Source organism: Prionailurus bengalensis, chromosome E1 (genome assembly GCF_016509475.1).
Source record: "Prionailurus bengalensis isolate Pbe53 chromosome E1, Fcat_Pben_1.1_paternal_pri, whole genome shotgun sequence".
NCBI classification, from domain to species: Eukaryota; Metazoa; Chordata; class Mammalia; order Carnivora; family Felidae; genus Prionailurus; species Prionailurus bengalensis.
Genome location: NC_057347.1, coordinates 48,208,948 through 48,229,830, shown reverse-complemented (window position 1 = coordinate 48,229,830; position 20,883 = coordinate 48,208,948). Strand labels below are relative to the sequence as shown.

General features: G+C 38.5%; 1 protein-coding gene and 1 long non-coding RNA gene across 7 annotated transcripts in view; one reads left to right on the top strand and one right to left on the bottom strand.

Moving 5' to 3' along the window:
• Positions 1 to 20,883, bottom strand: part of CEP112 (centrosomal protein 112) — a 427,630-nt gene that overhangs the window by 400,606 nt on the left and 6,141 nt on the right. For 4 of the 6 annotated variants that reach the window (XR_006297953.1, XM_043585075.1, XM_043585077.1 and 1 more), the window contains exons 2-4: positions 19,840 to 19,953; positions 15,817 to 16,007; positions 13,077 to 13,249 (exon numbers count right to left, since the gene is read on the bottom strand). Coding sequence is in view for 4 of the 6 variants with exons in the window: in XM_043585075.1 (XP_043441010.1) it covers positions 13,077 to 13,249; positions 15,817 to 16,007; positions 19,840 to 19,945 (470 nt within the window). In the remaining 2 variants the exon portion in view is untranslated. Of the gene's footprint in view, positions 1 to 13,076; positions 13,250 to 15,816; positions 16,008 to 19,839; positions 19,954 to 20,883 lie in introns of those variants that run through there. The other 2 variants (XM_043585079.1, XM_043585081.1) reach the window with 2 other exon arrangements.
• On the top strand, positions 7,979 to 12,278 carry LOC122485807. The gene is made up of 2 exons (XR_006297954.1): positions 7,979 to 8,148; positions 12,166 to 12,278. It is a non-coding gene; the product is annotated as an uncharacterized LOC122485807 (long non-coding RNA).

Here is a 20,883-nt window from a genome sequence, read left to right as displayed (position 1 = left end):
AACAATCCAAATATCCATGAACTGGTAAATGGATAAACAAAATGTGATATACTCATCAGCGAAATACCATCCAGGGTTAAAAAGGAATGAACTATTGATACAGGCAACATGAACTTCAAAACAATACCCTAAGTGAAAAGAATCAGATGCGTAAGACTACATAGTTTATGTATGTATTTATGTATTTCATCCACTCAGATGAAATTTCTAAAAAAGGCAAAACCATAGACACGAAAAGCAGATCACTGTTTATCTGGGCCTGGGAGTGTAATTCCATATTATAAAGATATTAACTCTTCCTAAATTGATCTATAGACTCAATACATTTCCAATTACAATGTCAACAGAGATACGTGTGTGTGTGTGTGTGTGTGTGTGTGTGTGTGTGTGTGTGTGTAAACTGGTAAGCTAATTGTAAAATTTAGGGGCGCCTGGATGGCTCAATCAGTTAAGTGGCCGACTTCAGCTCTGGTCATGATCTCACAGTTTGTGAGCTCGAGCCCCACATCGGGCTCTGTGCTGTCAGCACAGAGCCTGGAGCCTGCTTTGGATTCTGGGTCTCCCTCTCTCTCTGACCCTCCCCCACTCACTCACTCTCACTCACTCTCTCCCAAAAAAATAAACATTAAAAACTATTTTAATTATAAAATTTAAATGAGAAGGTAAAGAACCAAGAAGAGCCAGGGCAATCTTGGAGAAGAAAAGAAAGCTGGAAGGCATACGCTACACTACTAAACTGCAGTAATTAAGGCATATAGTAATAGCACACAGACAAATAGACCAATGGAGGAGACGAGGGTCCAGAAATAAACCCACACAAATAAGATTTCCTAGTTTACAATAATGATGCCAACTACAGCAGTGGGGAAAGGCTGGGTTTTTTTTTTTTAAAGATGTTGGATTACATGGCTATCCCTCCACTATCCTGGGCTGACTAGGGGTGGGAGAAAGCCCTACCTCATTTCATACATAAAAATCAATTCCAGATGAAGCACATACCTAAATGAGAAAGATAAGAAAGCTTCTAGAAGGCAACATAGGCAAGTATCTCCATTATCTTGGGATAGGCAAGGCAAGAAATCTTAAACAGGACACACATAAAAAGCACAAACAATATCAGAGACAAACAACAAATAAAACTATAATATAAGTTAATGACATTCGACAGATCACACCAATGAAAGTGGGAGAAGATATATGCCATACGTACGTCAACAAAAAATGTATTCTGTATATGTATATTTGTATCCAGAATATACAAAGAATCGTGAAAAATCAAAAAACACTGAGAAGCCATGTTTTATTAAAAAATGAATAGCAACTTCACAAAAGAGGACATCCAAGTGGCCAAAAAGGATAGGAAAAGGTACTCAATGTCATTAGCCATGTGGGACAATGCAAATTAAAACACACCATACTAGAATCGCTAAAACTAAAAGAAACGGACAAACCAAGTATTGGGAGAGGGGGGAGCCACAGACTCTGAAATCCTACCCTGGAAAAGTAAATTGCCATAACCATTTTGGAAAACTCTCTGGCAGAATGTACTGTAAGTACACTTCCAAGTCAACACAGTGCACACATGGGCACTAAAAGACATGTACGAGAATGTTCACAGCAGAATTATTTGTAACAGCCAAAACCCGGAACAAAACCAAATATCCAACAACAGTAGAATGCATATATAAATGCGATACATTCACACAGTAGTAAATGAAAAAGAATAATCCATTGCTAAACACAACAACACAAATCAATCTCACAACATAACGTTGAGCCAATGAAGCTAGAAAAACGTGAACACGCTTTATGAATCAAAAACTGTTAAAGCTGATCTACGGTGATATAATGCAGAATAGTGGTTACTATTTGGTGGGATGGTAAATGACGGGGGAGGGGTAAGAGAGAGCTTTCTGGAGAGCTGAGGATGGTCTCTCTCTTGCTTTAGAAGATGGTTACATACAGGTATTCATTTTGTAAAACTGCACCAAGCTTTGATTAAGTCTTGTATGTTACACATTGACTTTAAAAGTTTGCCACAAAGAATGAAACACAGTCACATTTATTAACAAGGATAGATCTGAAAAACATGAGAAAAAGAAGCTTCAAAACAATATATTAAGTATGGTCCCACTTATATAAAGTTAAAAAAAAAAAAGAAAAGAAAAGAAATGATACACACAAAAGACAGGACAATGGTCCTCTCAGGAGATGACAAGAGGAGCCAGTCAGGAAGGACACCCAAGGTCTCCTGGAGTACTATCATATGCTATTTCTCGGGTGGGTTAAAAGTATAGGGATGTTTATTTTGTAACTGTTCTTTAAACTGTACCTGTATATTTTCGTGCACTTTTTTTTGCTTCTACATTAATTTATTTTTGACAGAGAGAGACAGAGCACAAGCAGGGGAGGAGCAGAGAGAGAAGGAGACACAGAATCTGAAGCAGGCTCCAGACTCTGAGCTGTCAGCACAAAGCCTGACGAGGGGCTCGAACTCACAAACCGTGAGATCATGACCTGAGCCAAAGTCAGATGCTTAACTGACTGAGCCACCCAGGCGCCCCTATTTTCGTGCACTTTTTACATGTACGCTATGTTTCACAGTTGTAAAACATTGCAAGAGTCATACGACTCCTACACAACTACTAGATTATAAATGATCAGGAAACTAAAATGAGAATTAACTAGATTTCATGTCTTTGCATTCATCTGAGCAGCGGCTAATAATGTTACACATCCCCTTAAGAATCGTCTTCTCAAGGCATTGCTAAATGGAAATGAAACATAAAAATAAATAGCAACAACTAATAATGCAGTAAACTATCAAACTACCCTGAAAATAAGAAAATAAAAATAACTTCCAATGATCCACAACATATTATTTTAATTTTTCAAAGGGAACTTTATTAGGAATAAACAGAAAAACAAAACAAAATGAAAAAAAAAAAATGAGATGCGTTGACAAAACTAAAAAATGACCAGAGATTCATAAACAATTTAAGACTTCTTGCTTTCCCCATTTCCTACCTTAAAATAACATTCGATTTTAAAACTTAAAAATAAAAACCGTACAATTAAGTCAACGTTTATTAACTGATCTCTGGTTTGACAGTACAACACTCAGTATTTTAATTCCCTTAAAATTAAGTTTTACGGTAACATACTTATAAACTTACTGTCATCTTTTTTTATTAAAAGGACAATCAAAACTATTCAATATTATGACCTCACAAAAAGAAAGTTGCCTGTGAAATAAAAAGATGCTATTACAAAGCCCCATTCATTAAAATTTTTTAAAAAGCAACTAAATACGTCAAAAATCTGACTCACTAAAACAAAAACAAACAAAAAAAAGCCTCAGAAAAATGCAAGCCCATTGTTCTCAAAGCAATTCTATCTCAGTTGCAACTTGTTGCCACTTCCTTGACCTGGTAAACACCGAAGAATGCTATTTAACTAATGTGTTAATGTTGAAAATTAATGAGTAGTTAGGTGGTTTTATGAGTGCATGAAACATTATGTTTTATGGAGTATCCTAAGAAACAGTTTTCATTCCTCATTTATGCAGCAGACTTATTTGTAGAGCTCAAGGATAAGTGTCTACCTATAACGAGCAGCCACTGTATCAAAAGTATCCAATGAATCACATGTAATCCATGCTGAGTGTTTTATCCAAACAAAATGATGAAAAAAATCAACTTAAGGAAAATGATTACTTTTTCTTTCTTTCAAAAAGATTTATTGGCAAGATCTCCTCTGAAACCTGAGACTGACCAAACAGAAAAGCAACTAGGTGTTGCTCATGGGTGATTATCATCAAAGAAGAGATACCCATGAAACGCAAGTAAGCACAGATAAAAGGGCTCCCCTGTGGCGGAGGCAGTTTATAGGTACCAACACCCAACTCCAGGTCCCTGTCTGCATCCTGCTTCCCCACCTAGACAGCAGCTGTCCATCTAGGTCAGGCTTTACAGTGGCCCAAAAGAAGACCCAGGACTACAGTGCCAAGCCCAATACAGGAGCCACTAAATCACATACAGCTATTTAAATTAATTACAACTTAAAATTCCGTTCCTCGGTCACACTAGTCACATTTCAAGGGCTCAACAGTCACATGTGAATAGTGGCTATTGTGCTGGATAGCACAGCCATACAACATTTCCACCACTGCAGAAAGTACTACGGGACGGTGCTACTGTAGAATCTATCTTTGCCCAAACAACGGGGCTATTTGTAAATATAATGAATGTACTTTGTAAATATCTAAGGATGTTTTACTGTGTGTAATCCTAACCATATTTATTTATGCCACTGGATATAAAGAACCCCTAGGAAGGAAAGATACTGATCAGCAACCCCATAAATTCATCCAACAATTTAGGAGCAGGGCTGTTTATAGTGTTAATGTCACTTACATACAAAAATGGAGTTTAACAAAGAAAAAGATTCCTTTGCAGTTTTTTTAAGTATCCAGACTAAAAAATTACATCATTATTTTTGAAGTGAAAAATGTTTTTTCACATAGATGAACATAATCACAAGTACATTTTCATTATACTTGATCACCATCTGCTGGTCATGTCATTAAACTGCACAAGCCAATGAAATGTTAGCTATAATGGGAGACATTTTTAAAGGACATACACAGTCCCAGCTTTCTGCCGCAATGCATTCCTGGAAAACCACATCATAAAGAGGATCATTGTAAAGCAAATCATATTTTCCATAAGGGCAGGGCTATAATTAGATTCCTCATTCCAAACTAAAATCTGGCATCAAATAATCCATGGAAGGATCTCATTAAAGCAAGATGCAAAAATTATAATCCTCTATAATCACTTAAAATAGGATAATTATTCTCCAAGTCCTTTCTTACAGGTATGAACAAATTTCTTTCTTAGAGGACACAATATAAATTAAAAGATAAAACTTTAATTCATATAAACATAACCTAAATCTCATAGGGTAAGAGTAATATACAGTAAATAATAATTCTGTTTGCACACTCCTAGAATTTTTACGTAATCTAGATGGTGGCTCTTTATAAAACGGCATCTAAAGAAATCTAAATTAATGCCTTCTTTTTCATGAACAAGGTCCTCTACAGTTAAGTAGAATCCTTGTGTTTCTTCCGCTGGGAAGCAGGCTGATTCATCTTGCCTCCCCCCAACCCTCTCCTAACCCGGAACTCTTAAGCAAAGTTTCAAGTACAAATAGTTAAGTGGTATTAAATCATTCTTTTCATCTTTTCTATCCTAGACCCTAACTGCACTTTGGTGATAAAGCTACCAGACCACATTATACTTCACTGAAAAGTCATAAAAATAATCACAAGCCATTAAACCGAAGCTTCAAAACATTTTTCATAGAATCCTAAGAAAAGAATACAACATATTATCTCCATGTTCTGTGTTTGGGAGAATACACAAAAAGAATACATAGATACGACATGAACTTACGTCTAACTATTACTTAGCTTCTAATTCAGGGTGTGTGGCACAATGCAAAAAGAAAAAAGGGGCCAGCTACACCGTATTCCTTCTATCTGGGGGGAAAAAGGACTTGCTGAGTTATCGAAATAAAGATTCTTTCAAAGCCTCTTTTAAAATACTCTCCCACCTTCTTCTAAGAGTGTGCAGGATTCATACACTGAGAAGCTTTCCACATAGCCATTAATCTATTTTTCTCAAGTGATTCTCAAAATAATTAATGACTGATGGATTTTAAGATAATATCCTTTAGGAAGATTAGCTAATTAGAGAAGAAAGAATGGTCAAACCATCTAACAAGTATGCTCCGGCAGGAACCATTAAAATAACAATCCCCACGCCAGTGATGAAGGTGGCCGCAGCTAACACTTTCTCAGGTCCCTGTCAGAGGCTCTCTAGCTCCATTTTACAAATGATGAAACTGGAGGTTAGAGAAATTAAGTCACTTGCCTGAGGACACAGTTGCCAAGTGTCAGAAGAGAGATCTGAACAAAGACAAACTCCCTCATTTCAGCTCAACCTAGAAATAACCAAGAACAAAGGCACAGTCGCCCCGGACTGCTGATACGGCTTGAGTGGGGGAAAATGATGGATGAAAGTGGAATTTCCACATTTGCTGCATACGGTACTCGTGCCTACAGGATAGACTAGACTAGAAGGAACACAGGGTCTAAAATCATCAAACCAAGTGGCGCCTGGGTGGCTCAGTCGGTTGGGCATCCGACTTCGGCTCAGGTCTTGATCTCACAGTCTGTGAGTTCAAGCCCTGTGTCGGGCTCGGTGCTGACAGTTCGGAGCCTGGAGCCCGCTTCGGATTCTGTGACTCCCTCCCTCTCTGCCCCTCCCCTGCTCATGCTCTGTCTCTGTCTCTCTCTCTCAAACATAAATAAACATTAAAAAAAAATTAAAATCATCAAGACCTAGATTCCAAAACTGGATCCATCACGGGGAACGTGGTATGACCTCACGGAAGCTGTTACCTCATCTATAAAGACAAAGGGCCATCACGTCAGCCTCACAGAAGGGTCGAGAGGATGAAATCAGATAACTTGTAAAAGATTTCTAGAATAGTATCTAGCATACAGTAGGTGCTCCATAAATGGCACAACTCGTCCCACCTGATTTCTGTTTTAACAAATTAGAAATACAAGTGAAATCCACAAATACTTATCTATTGGGAAAATTTCATTCTTATGTTTAAATTTGTATAATTATATATAGTTAAATGTGTTAATATGCATCACTATTGTATATGCCCAAACATCTTAACAAGATGGTATTTTGGAGGGCAACTTGACAGTATCTATCAAAAATAAGTATGTGACTATTAAAACTAACATAGATGTATGTACAAAAAAGTTTTTAACATTCCACACCAGACTAGTCCCTCTCTCTAAAGGTAAAACTGTTTCAAATGTGGCACCCAGAAATATCGCAAACACACATACACATGTGTATCCATATATCCTCTTTGAAATACACCATGCACACACATACACTGAAGCTTACTATACTTTTATAAACTTCTTTGAAACTTTCTGTACCTTAGAGATCTCTCCACACTAGCCCAAATAGATTTTTGTTATCAATCAGCAAGATGCCGTACCTGATAATAATCCCACCAATCCCTTATCCATTAAATTTGTTAACGTACCGGCTACTAAAACAGTGATTTCTTTCTTGAGCATCAGCAGTAGCCAAAAAATACATGCAGATGCATAATGGTATGTGTACCGAGATGCGAAGGCATTCTTTACAACCGTGAAGAATTAAAAGCAACGGAGACAGGTTAAATTACAGTCAATCCACACTAGGGATTATTATGGCGGTTAAAAAGACTGCACAGACTACATGACACAGGTTTGGATACAGTTAAGCGGAAAAAGAGCCAGTCTCACCACAGGACATACAGTATAAACTAATGTATAACTTTTTAATTACTTATGTGTGGCTACGTGGCTACTGTAGAATGATACACACCAAATTATTGATGACTATTACTTCCCATGAGCAAAGTGGAATAAGGAGGACATGGAGAGAAAGACTTTGACTTTTTACTCCACATATTTCTACTCTGAGGTTTTTATAAGAAGCATGTATTGTATATGGGTTGTATCATTTCCCAAAATGAGGATAAAAACTGTACTAGTCATCTACTGCTGCGTAACAAATTATCACACACTGAAGAGCTTTAAACGACACAGATGTATTTTCTCCTAGTTTCTGTGGGTCAGAAGTACAGACACAGCTGGGCTGGGTCCTCTGCTTAGGGCCATGCAGGCTGCCATCATGGTTTGCCCAGAGCTGGGTTCTCATCTGGAGGCTCTACCGGGGAAGGATCCACCCTCCCCGTGCACATGGTTGTTGGCAGCATTCAGTTCCTGAGAGCCAGAGAATTCATGGCAGCCTGGCTCTTCACAGCCAGCAAGGAAAAGACAGCAAGACTGTGAAGTCAGTCTGCTAGCAGGACAGAGCCTTATGTGTCATAATGTAATCATGGAAATGACATCCCATCACCACTGCCATATCCTATGAGAAGCAAGTCACAGGTCCTGCCTGAACTCAAGAGGAAGGGATAATAAGACTGTGAACACCCAGAGGAGTTACCCGGAAGTCCGTCAACCGCAAAGACAATTAAGGTCTCTACCAGATCATAGTGGTAAGTACCCGAAGGATGACCAGGAAGTAGTATCTATGGATACAGCTCATGGTTGGAGAACTAAATGAAATTAGCCCAACTGTACAGGGATGAGATCTAAGTCTGTGGTCTCATCAGTAACATTTTGTAAAACCATGCACCAAACTCAAATGTAGGTAAATTTTTCACTGTCAAGAAAATAAGCAGGGGGCGCCTGGGTGGCTCCGTCAGTTAAGCGTCCAACTCTTGATTTCGGCTCAGGTCACGATCTCACGTTTCAGGGGATCGAGCCCCACACGGGGGCCCTGTGCTGACAGCACGGAGTCTGCTTGGAATTCTCTTCCTCTTTCTCTCTCTCCCCCTCCCCTGCTCATGCTCGCTCGCTCACTCTCTCTCTCTCTCTCTCAAAATAAACTTTGAAAATTTTTTTTAAAAAGAAAAGCAGATATTTGACATTAAAATACAGTAGTAGATCTCTAATAAAACAGCAATGCAATTTAAAAAGTGGTTTTTCTAAAAGAAAACACTGGTAATAACATAACCTTCAACAAGAAAAGTGAAAAAGGAGAGCAAAGAATAAAACCAGGATGGGACTAGCTACGTGTCGAAGCAATCCAATGTGAAATGCTAAGCTTACTAGTAGATGATGTGTATTGGGGGGGGGGGGGGGGAGCATGAGAGTAAGCACGATAGCATATAACCTCAAACTACTTCTAACGTGTTTAGAACGAAGAACGCCCCGTCTCTTACAGGAAGAATAAAGGTAAAGGGAAGGTGCCACCTCTCCTGAATAGGGAGGCCTAACAAAGAGGCTTCAAAAGGGCCCTGCATCTTTAACAATATGAAAAGGCTAGGACACAAACAGCATAATCTAAAATGCCATTAGAAATACTTCACATACAAAAAGGTCTAAGTAAAGCAGGATTTTATAAAGTGATCAAAAAAGAAACACTAAGGGGGAAAATCTTTTAAGATTAAAGAGGTTTTTCAAAGGACAAGTTGAAGTGCTTGTAAAATTTATGAGGCAGCATTAAACTTCAGTTCTAAGTAACAATAAATTATTCACTATAAAAACATACATGTGTCAAATATTATAAGCCTCTTAAACTTTTTAAAACAATTTCTTGCAGAACTGATGAGATGTACTAGGTCAACAGTAGCAGATACTGACTTTTTCATCGGCACAGTAAGACCATCAGTAGGGCTCTTCCCGCCCCCTCTGATCTCATCTCACACATCATGTGTGTACTTGGCTTTTAAATCAACTTTATTGCCATTAGCTAAAAGAAATGTCAGTTTTACTCTTTTTAATGCCTTCCTGTTCACAAAATTACAAGTTATCTGTTAATTCGTGGACCTGTGGCTTCAAATTTTAAGTCCAATTAAAATTTGCAAATAGATGGAATGAAACGAAGAGAACAATAGAAGAAAAGACAGTCTGAGAGCTTTTGTTTTTGCAGCACTCAATGGCTGTCAAATAGCCTTGGAGACATTCGGACACTTGACCAGAAAGACAGTTCATTCAGTCTGTCTTTCCCAGCTCACGGTCTTTAGATCACTCACGGTGTGTGAAGGGCATCTCTATAGCCTGTATCCACACCTCTCTTAACTTCTAAAATGGATCCTTTCCTCAACTTGTCCTAAAAGATTTTTTTTTTTAAATCCTTATGGGCCATCCTCTCTGTCACAATCTACCTGTCTCCAAAGGTTTTTGTACAGATTAAATTAAGTAAGTGGCCCAGCCTGGCACAACACAGTCACTCATGCATGTAAGCACTTATCAAATATAAATACTTACGTGGTTCCCAAGAGGTCCCCGCCCGGTGCGAGACACTGGAAACACATTGCAAATAGCGAAAGCACAGTCCCTGCCTCCTGACATTTACAGTCTAGCACGGAGAACAGAAACAGAAGACTTTGCACGCCACGAACAAGGAAACACAGAGTCACTTAAATAGACCTGGGGTGTCAGGCAAGATTTTTTCGAATTGTGAGATCTGAAGGGTTGAGTAGGACCAAAGAACTACCTGCTTTTCCCATTAATTACTTATTATATAACTGATAACTAACGCCTCATACTTGAATATTTTGCATCAAATGCCATTTTATTATAGGTGAGCAACAAAGAAAAAGAAGTTATTTGTTAAAATTGGGGAGATTTGGGGGCGCCCGGGTGGCTCAGTCAGTTAAGCATCTGACTCTTCATTTCAGCTTAGGTCATGATCTCACCGCCATGAGATCAAGCCCCGTACTGGGCTCTGCACTGAGCGTGGGGCATGCTTGGGACTCCCCCTCTCCCTCTCCTGTCCCTCCTTGCACCCTCTCTCCCTGTCTCTCAAAAATAAACACATAAGTAAACAAATAAATAAATACAAATAGGTAAAATTTTTAAAAATGTTTTTAATTATGGAGATTTCACTAGGGTATCATTTTTCAGAAAAGTCACAGAGTAATATCTGAAGAATATTCTCACTGAATTTTCTTAAGCTTTATCCTCTGTTCCGAGAAAGAAAAGTCCATTACTTGGATTTCCTGAGATCTCAAGTCTGTTTTCTACCCTAAGCCTCAATTTAACACACACCTCAATCTTCACGAATATCCCCACCACTACACATAACCACTACAAGGAAATTAATCCGTGCACCTAATGCTCTTCCCTGTTTATCTAAAACAACATCAGGGGGCGCCTGGGTGGCGCAGTCGGTTAAGCGTCCGACTTCAGCCAGGTCACGATCTCGCGGTCCGGGAGTTCGAGCCCCGCGTCGGGCTCTGGGCTGATGGCTCGGAGCCTGGAGCCTGTTTCCGATTCTGTGTCTCCCTCTCTCTCTGCCCCTCCCCCGTTCATGCTCTGTCTCTCTCTGTCCCAAAAATAAATAAACGTTGAAAAAAAAAATTAAAAAAATGAAATAAAAGAAAACAACATCAGAAAGCGAATTTCTGCAGGATCTGGGTCACAAGCGAGTGATTATGCTGCCAGACGTAGGGACATTCTCCACTTCTACAAAGATGTGGTGTCCCTCCTCTTTTTGAGTTTCCGGACCCCTCTTCGTCTACCTTTCTTTTTTCCACTTGTGATAGGATGCAAAAGCGTTAAAAGAAATACTTCCTCCACCTCTCGACCCTACTTAAAAGGGGAGAAAAAGTTCATAGTCAAACAGAGACGCGACTGATCTCAGAGTCAGTGCCAAAAATGAGCAGCGAATTGCGAAGGCATTTACTGGGGCAGGAACCAAGTGTCACTTGACTCCCACGTGTGACTGGCTTCTGGAAAGACGATTGAGTCTCTAGTTTTTTAAGGAGCCCAGAAAGCCAGGTTTTTGTTTAAGTGTTCGTTTCTTTTAATGTATTTAAGTAATCTCTATACCCAACATGGGGCTCGAACTCATAACCCTGACATCAAGAGTCACATTCTCTTCTGACTTAGTCAACCAGGCACCCCCAGAAAATTATGTTTTTATGTAACACTCCCAATTGTTCACTTTGAATAACTCGTTCAAAAATCCTTAAAGACGCTACAGAAGTCAAACAAAACAAATCTATGCACGTGATTCATTCAGTCCAAGAAGATCGTCAGTTTCCAACCTCTGGTCTCAGCTCCAAGATATGGGAAACTACTTTAGTTCACCTTTATACTGTAAACTCCATATGCATTATACCTAGAAGGAACGCAGCTTTCAGGCGGACGCACAAGAAACGTTTTGGCAAACACCCGATGGACTTTTCAGCCAAACCGAGAACTGTGTTTTCCTTTGCGTGCAGACCACATTCTCTTCACACCTCCGTTGATCTGCCATAAGGCTAACGAAAATTCCAGAGTAACACCTCCTCTACTTTTAAATCTCCTACGACTGCTAAGACCAAGGACTGCACACCGTGTGCCAGGGACTCATCGATTCACCTCTTTTTAATCTTCTGAATGCACCCTGAATTCTATCACCCCTTCCTTTTTCGCCTCTCCATTTTGTGTCCCCTTTCTAACCAAAACATTTCACAGGGACTGGATCTCTCACGTTGTGTTCGTCCGTTCTTTTCCACCAGAATGCCTGAGGCCTGAAAAACATCAACCGCGCTGCGTCAACCATCAAGACATTTCACATCACTAATAGCATTTCTCCATCTGATTAAGGAATAAACCAAACAAAATTACAGCACAAAAGAGAGATGACACTGGTAACCAAACCAAATTCCAAAGAATGAAAACTACCAAGAGAATGCTGAGGATGAAGTATAAAGTATGATCCATGTCAACTGCCACCGTGCAACATTTTGACGTTTCGGAAAACAATGCCAAAGGTAAAATTCAAAATGTACTAAAAGCCCAGTGTAAATCTATCCCCCGTAAGGGCCAAAAGTTATCCTACAACAATAATCTACTTTTTGTGTATTTGCAAAACTTAGAAGTTTATCTTTCTTTGCACTAAAAATCCTTAAGCTTAGTACTCTAGTGGGAAAGCACAGTTGAATGGGGTTTACCTTTAAGTCATTATTAAATCAAAACAAATACTGCTCAATAGGGAAAAAGAAAAGAAATTCAAGTATAAGCTTCGAAATGAATATGCAGGATGCTATATTTTGTTCAAGTCATTGATAATGTTCTTAATTCATGCTCGTCATGAAGGAACACAGAGAATTAAATTATTTAGAGATTCTCAGGCACTACTTTCCAAGTATTGGCATATATACATATATAAATACATGTATATATATTTAACGGACACCCAGAAGGGGCTAAATATGCAATGGGAATCTTGAATATATGATAAAAGTTAAATTGTTTTACCTACCCAACATCCCCTCACAGCCCTCAACTTTAACAAAATTATAAACTAAACCAACTACTTACCATAAAAATGAAAAAAATGAAAAACACCACCAGGAGAAACAATATATGAAGTTGTGAAGGTAAGCTAAATGACGAATCCCATTTGAATCCCATTTTCATAGCATACCTGTGCACATCAGTCGGCGACTGCACCAAAGAGTAATCTTCTCCAGAAGAGAGCTTCCACGATTCATTTAACTTGTGGTCACTGGTTCCCAGCTCACCCATTACCCAGTCTGGTAATCCTTCCGGGCTTGAAACTTTTGCTTGTGCTGGATTTGGTTCATCAAAATAGATGGACTGATTTTTAAAAATTAGAAAAATTATTCTTTCAAAATGTACTATAATGAAATAATTACTTAAGATGTCCATCAAGTTTCAAGTTTGGTAATAACTTTTCAAATACTCAAATTCAATTATCAGAAAGGCACAATGAATTATAAAATATTAAAATACATAAAACGGATAACATTTTACATTTTAGTTATGTTTTGGTGTATAAGAAATCTGATAAATGATAAAAATTACATGACAAGTAAGTCTAATAATTATTTGTGCTGCAAAAAAATACAGCTTTATAAAAAGGTAAATGGACCACAATGATCTCACACATATGTGGAATTTAAGAAACAAAACAAAGGAAAAAGGAACCAAACGAACAAACCAGACTCCTCACTCTGGAGAGCAAACTAGTAGTTACCAGGGGGGAGGTCTGTGGGGAGATGGGTAAATAAGTGAAGGGATTAAGAGTACGCTCGTCTGGATGAGCACTGAGCGATGTACGGAAGTGTGCAATCATTATATTGTACACCTGAAACTAATATAACACTGTGCATTAACTACACCGGAATTAAAATTAAAAATAACCATAATAATAAAATGCATGTAGGAGTGACATGTTTGGAAACTTACAGCACAAAGAATGGAAAGAGGAAATCCTGTAAAGTTCTTCCATAATCCACAAATGGGTATAATATTTTGGAAGGTAAACTGTCACAAATTAAAGATGCAAATCGTAAGCCCTAAGGCAGCTACTAAAAAGGAGACACGAAGCTAATAAACTGATAGCGGAGATAAAATGGAATATTAGAAATGCCCGATTTAAAAAAAAAAAAAAAGAGCAATGGAATGTTCTTTTTAAAATCATGTACTCTATTTCTTTGTGTGATCAGTAATTACTCTTCACACACACACAAAATCAGTGGGCAGAGAACCCACAATCGATAAAAATCAAAAACAAAAATTAGGCTAGACAATTAAGCTAAAGGAGGAGCAACAGAGGTGTTGCTAGACTTGTAATTTAGTTCTGGCCAAGCCATAAACTAACTAGAAAATCCAACACGGGTCTCTGGACCTTCTTGTTGTTATTATCTGTGAAGTAAAGCCTTTCCGATGATTCTATGAAATGAGTATGATGCAATATACTGGTATCTTAACATCTGAACACGTTTCAGAAAACGTTCCCCCTTAGGTCTTTAAGAAGAGGACATTCGCCCACTAATAGTTTTTCAAGCAACGTGGGCTTCTTGATACCCTTCTGAAGAAAACTCTGCATTAACTGGATACTTCTCCAACAATTCTCTGAATCCCACACAAAGAATCCTCGAGAGGGTGTTCTCTGGGAGAGGTGACACACGACCCTCTATCCCAAGTCAGACATGCGCAGCAGTTTTATGAGGCAGTCATTGCAACGTTCAAATATCACATAACTACCATCGCCAAGACTACTGATCTGAAGCAAAATATATGGCTCTACTTTAACGTACAATTCGTAACAGCATCAAAACTTTTGGCATCTTGGGGGAAAAAACATAAAAGACTCTTAAATATAGAGAACAAACAGGGTTGCTGAAGCGGTTGTGGGAGGAAGGATGGGCTAAATGGGTAAGGCGCATTAAGGAATGTACTCCTGAAATCACTGTTGCACCATATGCTAACTAACAATAAATTAAACAATAAGTAAATTAAAAAAAAAAAAAAAAAAGAAATGACCTTGAAATTAAAAAAAAAAAACTTTTGGCATCTCTAACTTGGATAACAGAAATTATCATTTAGTGTGCAATGTGCCTCTTGACTGCAAATGGGTTTAAATTAACCAGAGTTAACTCACAAAGTTAGCTTTTTTAAAAATATATATATATATTTATATTTATATAGTATAGTATAATATTATGATACTATACTAATATAGTATGTGTGCGTGTGTGTGTGTGTGTGTGTGTGTGTGTATATACGTACATACATAAAACAGTCCACTACCAATACCTAGTACTCCAGATTTCTCAAGTACTCATCAAACACCACACAAACCAAGGCATATTTCATGGTTACAAGGATCAAGACAGTGACAATTAACCAATGAAACATAATTATAACTGCCTTTCTAATAGCTGATTTTGACAGTGAAATTGAACAAAGTATAAACTCCCAACTTCCTGTCATCATTTCATTAGAGAAGAAAGGAACTTTAGAAGTCACTCAATCCAACCTCTCATGAATTTTTTAATAATGTGTGTGAAAGAGTGTTTCATAAACTAGAATTTACTAATACACATAAATGATGGTTAATGTAATCCAGCAAAAACTAATGGGAAATTAAGGCTCAATACAAAAAAATTCACTGTGAGTTTTTTAGAAATACTGCAGAATACTGTGGGATGGCTCCATCAATAAGCATAGTCCCCTTAAGGCCAAATCTGACTTCTATTCAAAGTAGTAAAAAGTAAATTAGGAAGAAAAAGGAACAGTTTTAACTAATGTATTATCTAGGACTTGTAAGTCAATAATATAACCAATCCCAAAGGGGATGATGAGTTGACACTTTTAAAGAAATGGAACTCATACATCTTCCGGTCAGTGACACCTACCATGTAGGAAGGTAAGGTTTTCAGCGTGCCTGGTTCCGGTCGGTGTGTAAAGGGACCTTCGAGAGCTCCTCGCTTAAGCATATGCAGTAACAGTTTGGCATACAGGTTCCGATTCTTCCTGCCCATTAGTCCTGCACCTGTTCCTGAAGGCTCACACAGCTTTCTGATCCAAAGCGCACACCTCTGTCGTTCTAGAGATACGTAAGAACTATTAAAAACTGGATTTTTCAGGGACTCGGGTGGCTCAGTCAGTTGAGCATTCGACTTCAGCTCGCGGTTCGTGATCTCACGGTTCATGGGTTCAAGCCCCACACTGGGTTCTGTCCTGACAGCGAAGAACCTGGAGCCTGCTTCGGACTGTGTCTCCCTCTCTCTCTGCACGCCGCCCCCGCCATGCCCCCGCTCACCCTCTGTCTCTCTCTCGCTCAAAAATAAACAAACATTAAAAAAAAAAAAAAAAAGAAGCTGGATTTTTCAGAAAATAAAACGTTAAAGACCTACAAAACACCTGCTCTGGTCTAGAGCAGAGACTGGCATCCTTTTTCTGTCAAGTGCCAGATAGTCCTCATTTTAGTCTGATCTCTGGCACACCTGCTCGGCTCTGCCACCACAACATGAAAGCAGCCGCACACCATATGGAATCAAATGGGCATCAGTATTTTCTAAGAAAACTTTACAGAACAGGTAGCGGGCTAGATTTGGCCCTGGGAGGCTACAGTTCGCCAACAACCTGGTCTACGGTTTATCTTTTTCAGTTCATTAGTGATCAGGTAAGACAAATGCAAAGAAGTACTTTCTAAAAAATAAAATCTCTGGATCACTATCAGATAAAGAAGAGATAAAGTAATATTAAAAGAGATAAAATTTTGCTATAAACACATCTCTAAAATAATCTTAGTTGGTTTGAAAAAATCTTCCTATGATTCCAATTATAGAAACCAAAAGAGATATTAAATGCAATCTTATGTAAGCATTTTAAACTTAATCTAAAATTAGATCTTGGGCACCTGGGTGGCTCAGTCAGTTGAGCATCTGACTCTTGACTTTGGCTCAGGTCATGATCCCAAGGTCATGGGATTGAGCCCCGCATCAGTCTCTGCACTGAGCATGGGGCCTGCTTACGATTCTTTCTCTCTCTCTCTCTCTCTCTCTCTCTCTCTCTCTCTCTCTCTTTGCCCCTCTCCCCGGCTCGTGCTCTCTCTCTCTCTCTCTCCCTTTCTAAAAAACAATAACAAAAAATAAAATTAGATTCCAAATGTTTTCTTTATTAAAGCTGATAAATTTCAGATTTAGAGTTGATTAATTTAGGGTTTTCTTTTAATCCCTCTAAAAATAATTGAGGGCTATTAACATGTAATTTAGCAAATGTAATTATCCTTTTAAAAACTACCTTAAAAATACAGCACCGTTTAATCCACCATATAACCTATTGACTACTTTATCTGAACGTGACACAGAATTGTTTTTAGGTCTCATGAAAGCTATTTTGACATTAATCTTTTATCAGTCTAACTCAACCTGAGGATTATATATCTAACATAAATCGCAAGTCTGCTTTAATCTCTTAGTTTCTAAAGGTCACATTCATTTATTGTTTTACCTACAAAAATCGCGAGGGCTGGATTTACCACTTTGCTCATACCAGATTTATCACTACAGGTATGAGGGCTAACCTTTGAAGAAGTTTTGTATTTTTAGCTTTGAAAATTATATAACCACAAAGCAAAGTTCATGAAATACTGGGGGTACTTGGGGCAAAAAGAAAAGTAAAACAGATAAACTTACGGAAACACTTTTTCAAACTATGTATTTTCTAAATGTCTTGCAGAAAACTGAAACCTATATAATATCCTAATGGCCAGAATTCAGTACAATTTGATTACTGAAAAGAATTCAGTACTCTACTTACAATATTGGGGAGAGCAATTATCAGAAGTAGAATTTAGCTAGAAGAAGATATAAATTATTATCATTGTTCAGGCTCTTGACTAGGATGTGAGTTCCAGATCATTCACTATGAATTAATTAATTAAATAAAAGGGCAGGATATACCAATACCGGCAATGACTCATGAACCAAAGACTACAATTAGTCCAATTCTATGTAGCTAACATCCATTTTTAAAAGAAGATGAAATATGAGGGTAGTTTTATTTGAAATACATTTATAATGGAAGACTTTAATACAAGTTTTTCCTAATGAGCAGATCTAATGAAAAAGAAAAAAAAAAAAGGTAGTGAACATCATAAGAGAATACAACATAGATATCATTGTGAATACAATTAATCAAATAATATACAAATAATACAAATAACCATGAATGGGCCACGGGACATGAAATATGCATCTTGAAGACTAGCAGAAGAAGAAAGAGGAGGTTAAAGTCTGACAAGGCAAGAGAAGACAGTTGGGAAAGAAGCCTGGAAGAAAGACCATGCTGACTAGGAAAGGTTACAGCCGTGGAACAATGGGTGACTGACCATTAGAATGCATATGGGGCGCCTGGGTGGCGCAGTCGGTTAAGCGTCCGACTTCAGCCAGGTCACGATCTCGCGGTCCGTGAGTTCGAGCCCCGCGTCGGGCTCTGGGCTGATGGCTCAGAGCCTGGAGCCTGTTTCCCATTCTGTCTCTCCCTCTCTCTCTGCCCCTCCCCCGTTCATGCTCTGTCTCTCTCTGTCCCAAAAATAAATAAATGTTGAAAAAAAAAATTTAAAAAAATAAAAAATAAAAAAAAGAATGCATAACTGCTACACGACACTCCCTTCTCCCAGCACAGCATCCTGGAACAAATATCTAATGTTGAGTTGCTTCCTCATTTTGAATACACGGTTCACTTAGACACCTCAGGGAAAGAGGGAACTTGGACAAAACTCGGGTAAAAGCCAGAGTTTCTTGGCCCCACTCCCACTCTCCACTGCCAAACTACCAAATCAGATTTGCCTTTACAGCCTATTGTCACTTAGAGAATCATCTTGGCCCCCCCAAACTCTCTCCAATTGTCTTCTGATGCCTTAAATTATCTGGAAAGTCTTTGATTTGAGACAGAGACTCTCATTCCATAATTAGAGAAAACAGGCCAAGAAATGCAGACAAGGTAGCAACAAAAACTCATTTGCAATTGATTTCACTCAGTCAACCAACAAGCATACAAGACCAACAGATTCTTTTCTGCTTTGATACATAAAACTGTTAGAGAGCAGAGGGACAGCAGGCTCCTGAAAGAGGAAGCATTTCAGGGAGGAAAAAGATGCAGGAAGGAATAGTTGAGAAGAAATTTTAAACTCTCTAAAGAAACTTTAGAGATCCATGGGCTTTAAGCTCATGATGTCTAAGAGTGGTATCATATTAAGATCTTTCCACAGTTTTCTAGAATATTATCACTAAATTTCTATTTACCCTTGAATAGCTCAAAGCAAACAATCCTACATCAGCTTCAGATGAAATTGTTATTAAAAGAATTCAGCTTTGGGGCGCCTGGGTGGCGCAGTCTGTTAAGCGTCCGACTTCAGCCAGGTCACGATCTCACGGTCTGGGAGTTCGAGCCCCGCGTTGGGCTCTGGGCTGATGGCTCAGAGCCTGGAGCCTGTTTCCGATTCTGTGTCTCCCTCTCTCTCTGCCCTTCCCCCGTTCATGCTCTGTCTCTCTCTGTCCCAAAAATAAATAAACGTTGAAAAAAAAAAATTAAAAAAAAAAAGAATTCAGCTTTGTTTTTGTTGTGACAGTTCACTGGTTTGAGGAAATATTACAAAGAAAAAAATTAATCTTAAGACTCTAGTTTACGGGGCAGCTGGGTGGCTCAGTTGGTTAAGCGTCTGACCTCGGCTTAGGTCATGATCACACAGTTCGTGGGTTCGAGCCCCGTGTCAGGCTCTGCACTAACACCTCGGAGCCTGGAGCCTGCTTCAGATTCTGTCTCCCTCTCTCTCTGCCTCTTCCCCCCTTGCGTGCTCGCTCTCCCTCTCAATCTCTTTTTCAAACATAATAAATAGACATTTTTTTAAAAGGTTACCATCATAATCTTACCTGACCTATGAGGTAATTTTAGAACAAAGGGCTTCATATCTACCACAAAGTGATCAAATTCTGCATCCAGCTTCTCCCACTTTTCTTCTTCACTTCCCATTTCCATAATTCAGTCTGTAAGAGATTTAAAATTAAAATATTAAGATCTGTCTGCTGAGGACCACACAACTCTGATGAAAGAGAGCAAGGAAAACACATTAGTGTCAAATATCCCCAAACTGATCGATAGATCTGTTGTCATCCCAGTCAAAATCCCAGCAACAGTCCTTGTAGATATGCACAAGCTGAGTCTAAGAATGCATATGGAAAGGTAAAGGGACTAGAAGAGTAAAAGCAATTCAGGAAAAAAAGAACAAAGTTGGGGAACTCACACGACCTGATCTTAGGATGTCCAATAAAGCTAAGGAGTCAAGACAATGCGGTGTTAGTGAAAGAAGACACACAGACCAATGGAACTAATCAGAGGTCAGAAATTGACCAACCAAGTATGGACAGCTGGTGCATATCAGTATGGACGCAGTATGGACAAAGGGGCAAATCACGGAGAAATGACAGGTTTTACCACAAATATGCTATAACAATTTGGGCACCCATATGCAAAATAAAGAAAAAAAACCTCAACCTAAACCTCACACGGTAGACAAAGTGAACTCAAAACAAATCACAGACCTAAGTGTGAAATGTAAAACTATAAAGCTCTTAGAAGAAAACATAGGAGAAAATATTGATGACTTTGGGTTAGGCAAGGATTTCTTCTCAGGACACCAAAAGAACTACCCATAAAGTAAAAATTATTATATTGGACTTCACCAAAACAGAAAAAAAACTTTTGCTCTGCAAAGGACTCCATTAAGGGATTGAAAAGATAGGTCACAGACTGGGAGAAAATATTTGCAAATCATATATACATATATATATACACCCATATATATATGCGCATATATATGTATATATGAGTCACAAAGGATTTATATCAAGAACATACAAAGAACTCTCAAAACCCAACCGTAAGACAACAACCCAATAAAAATAGCAAAAAAAAAA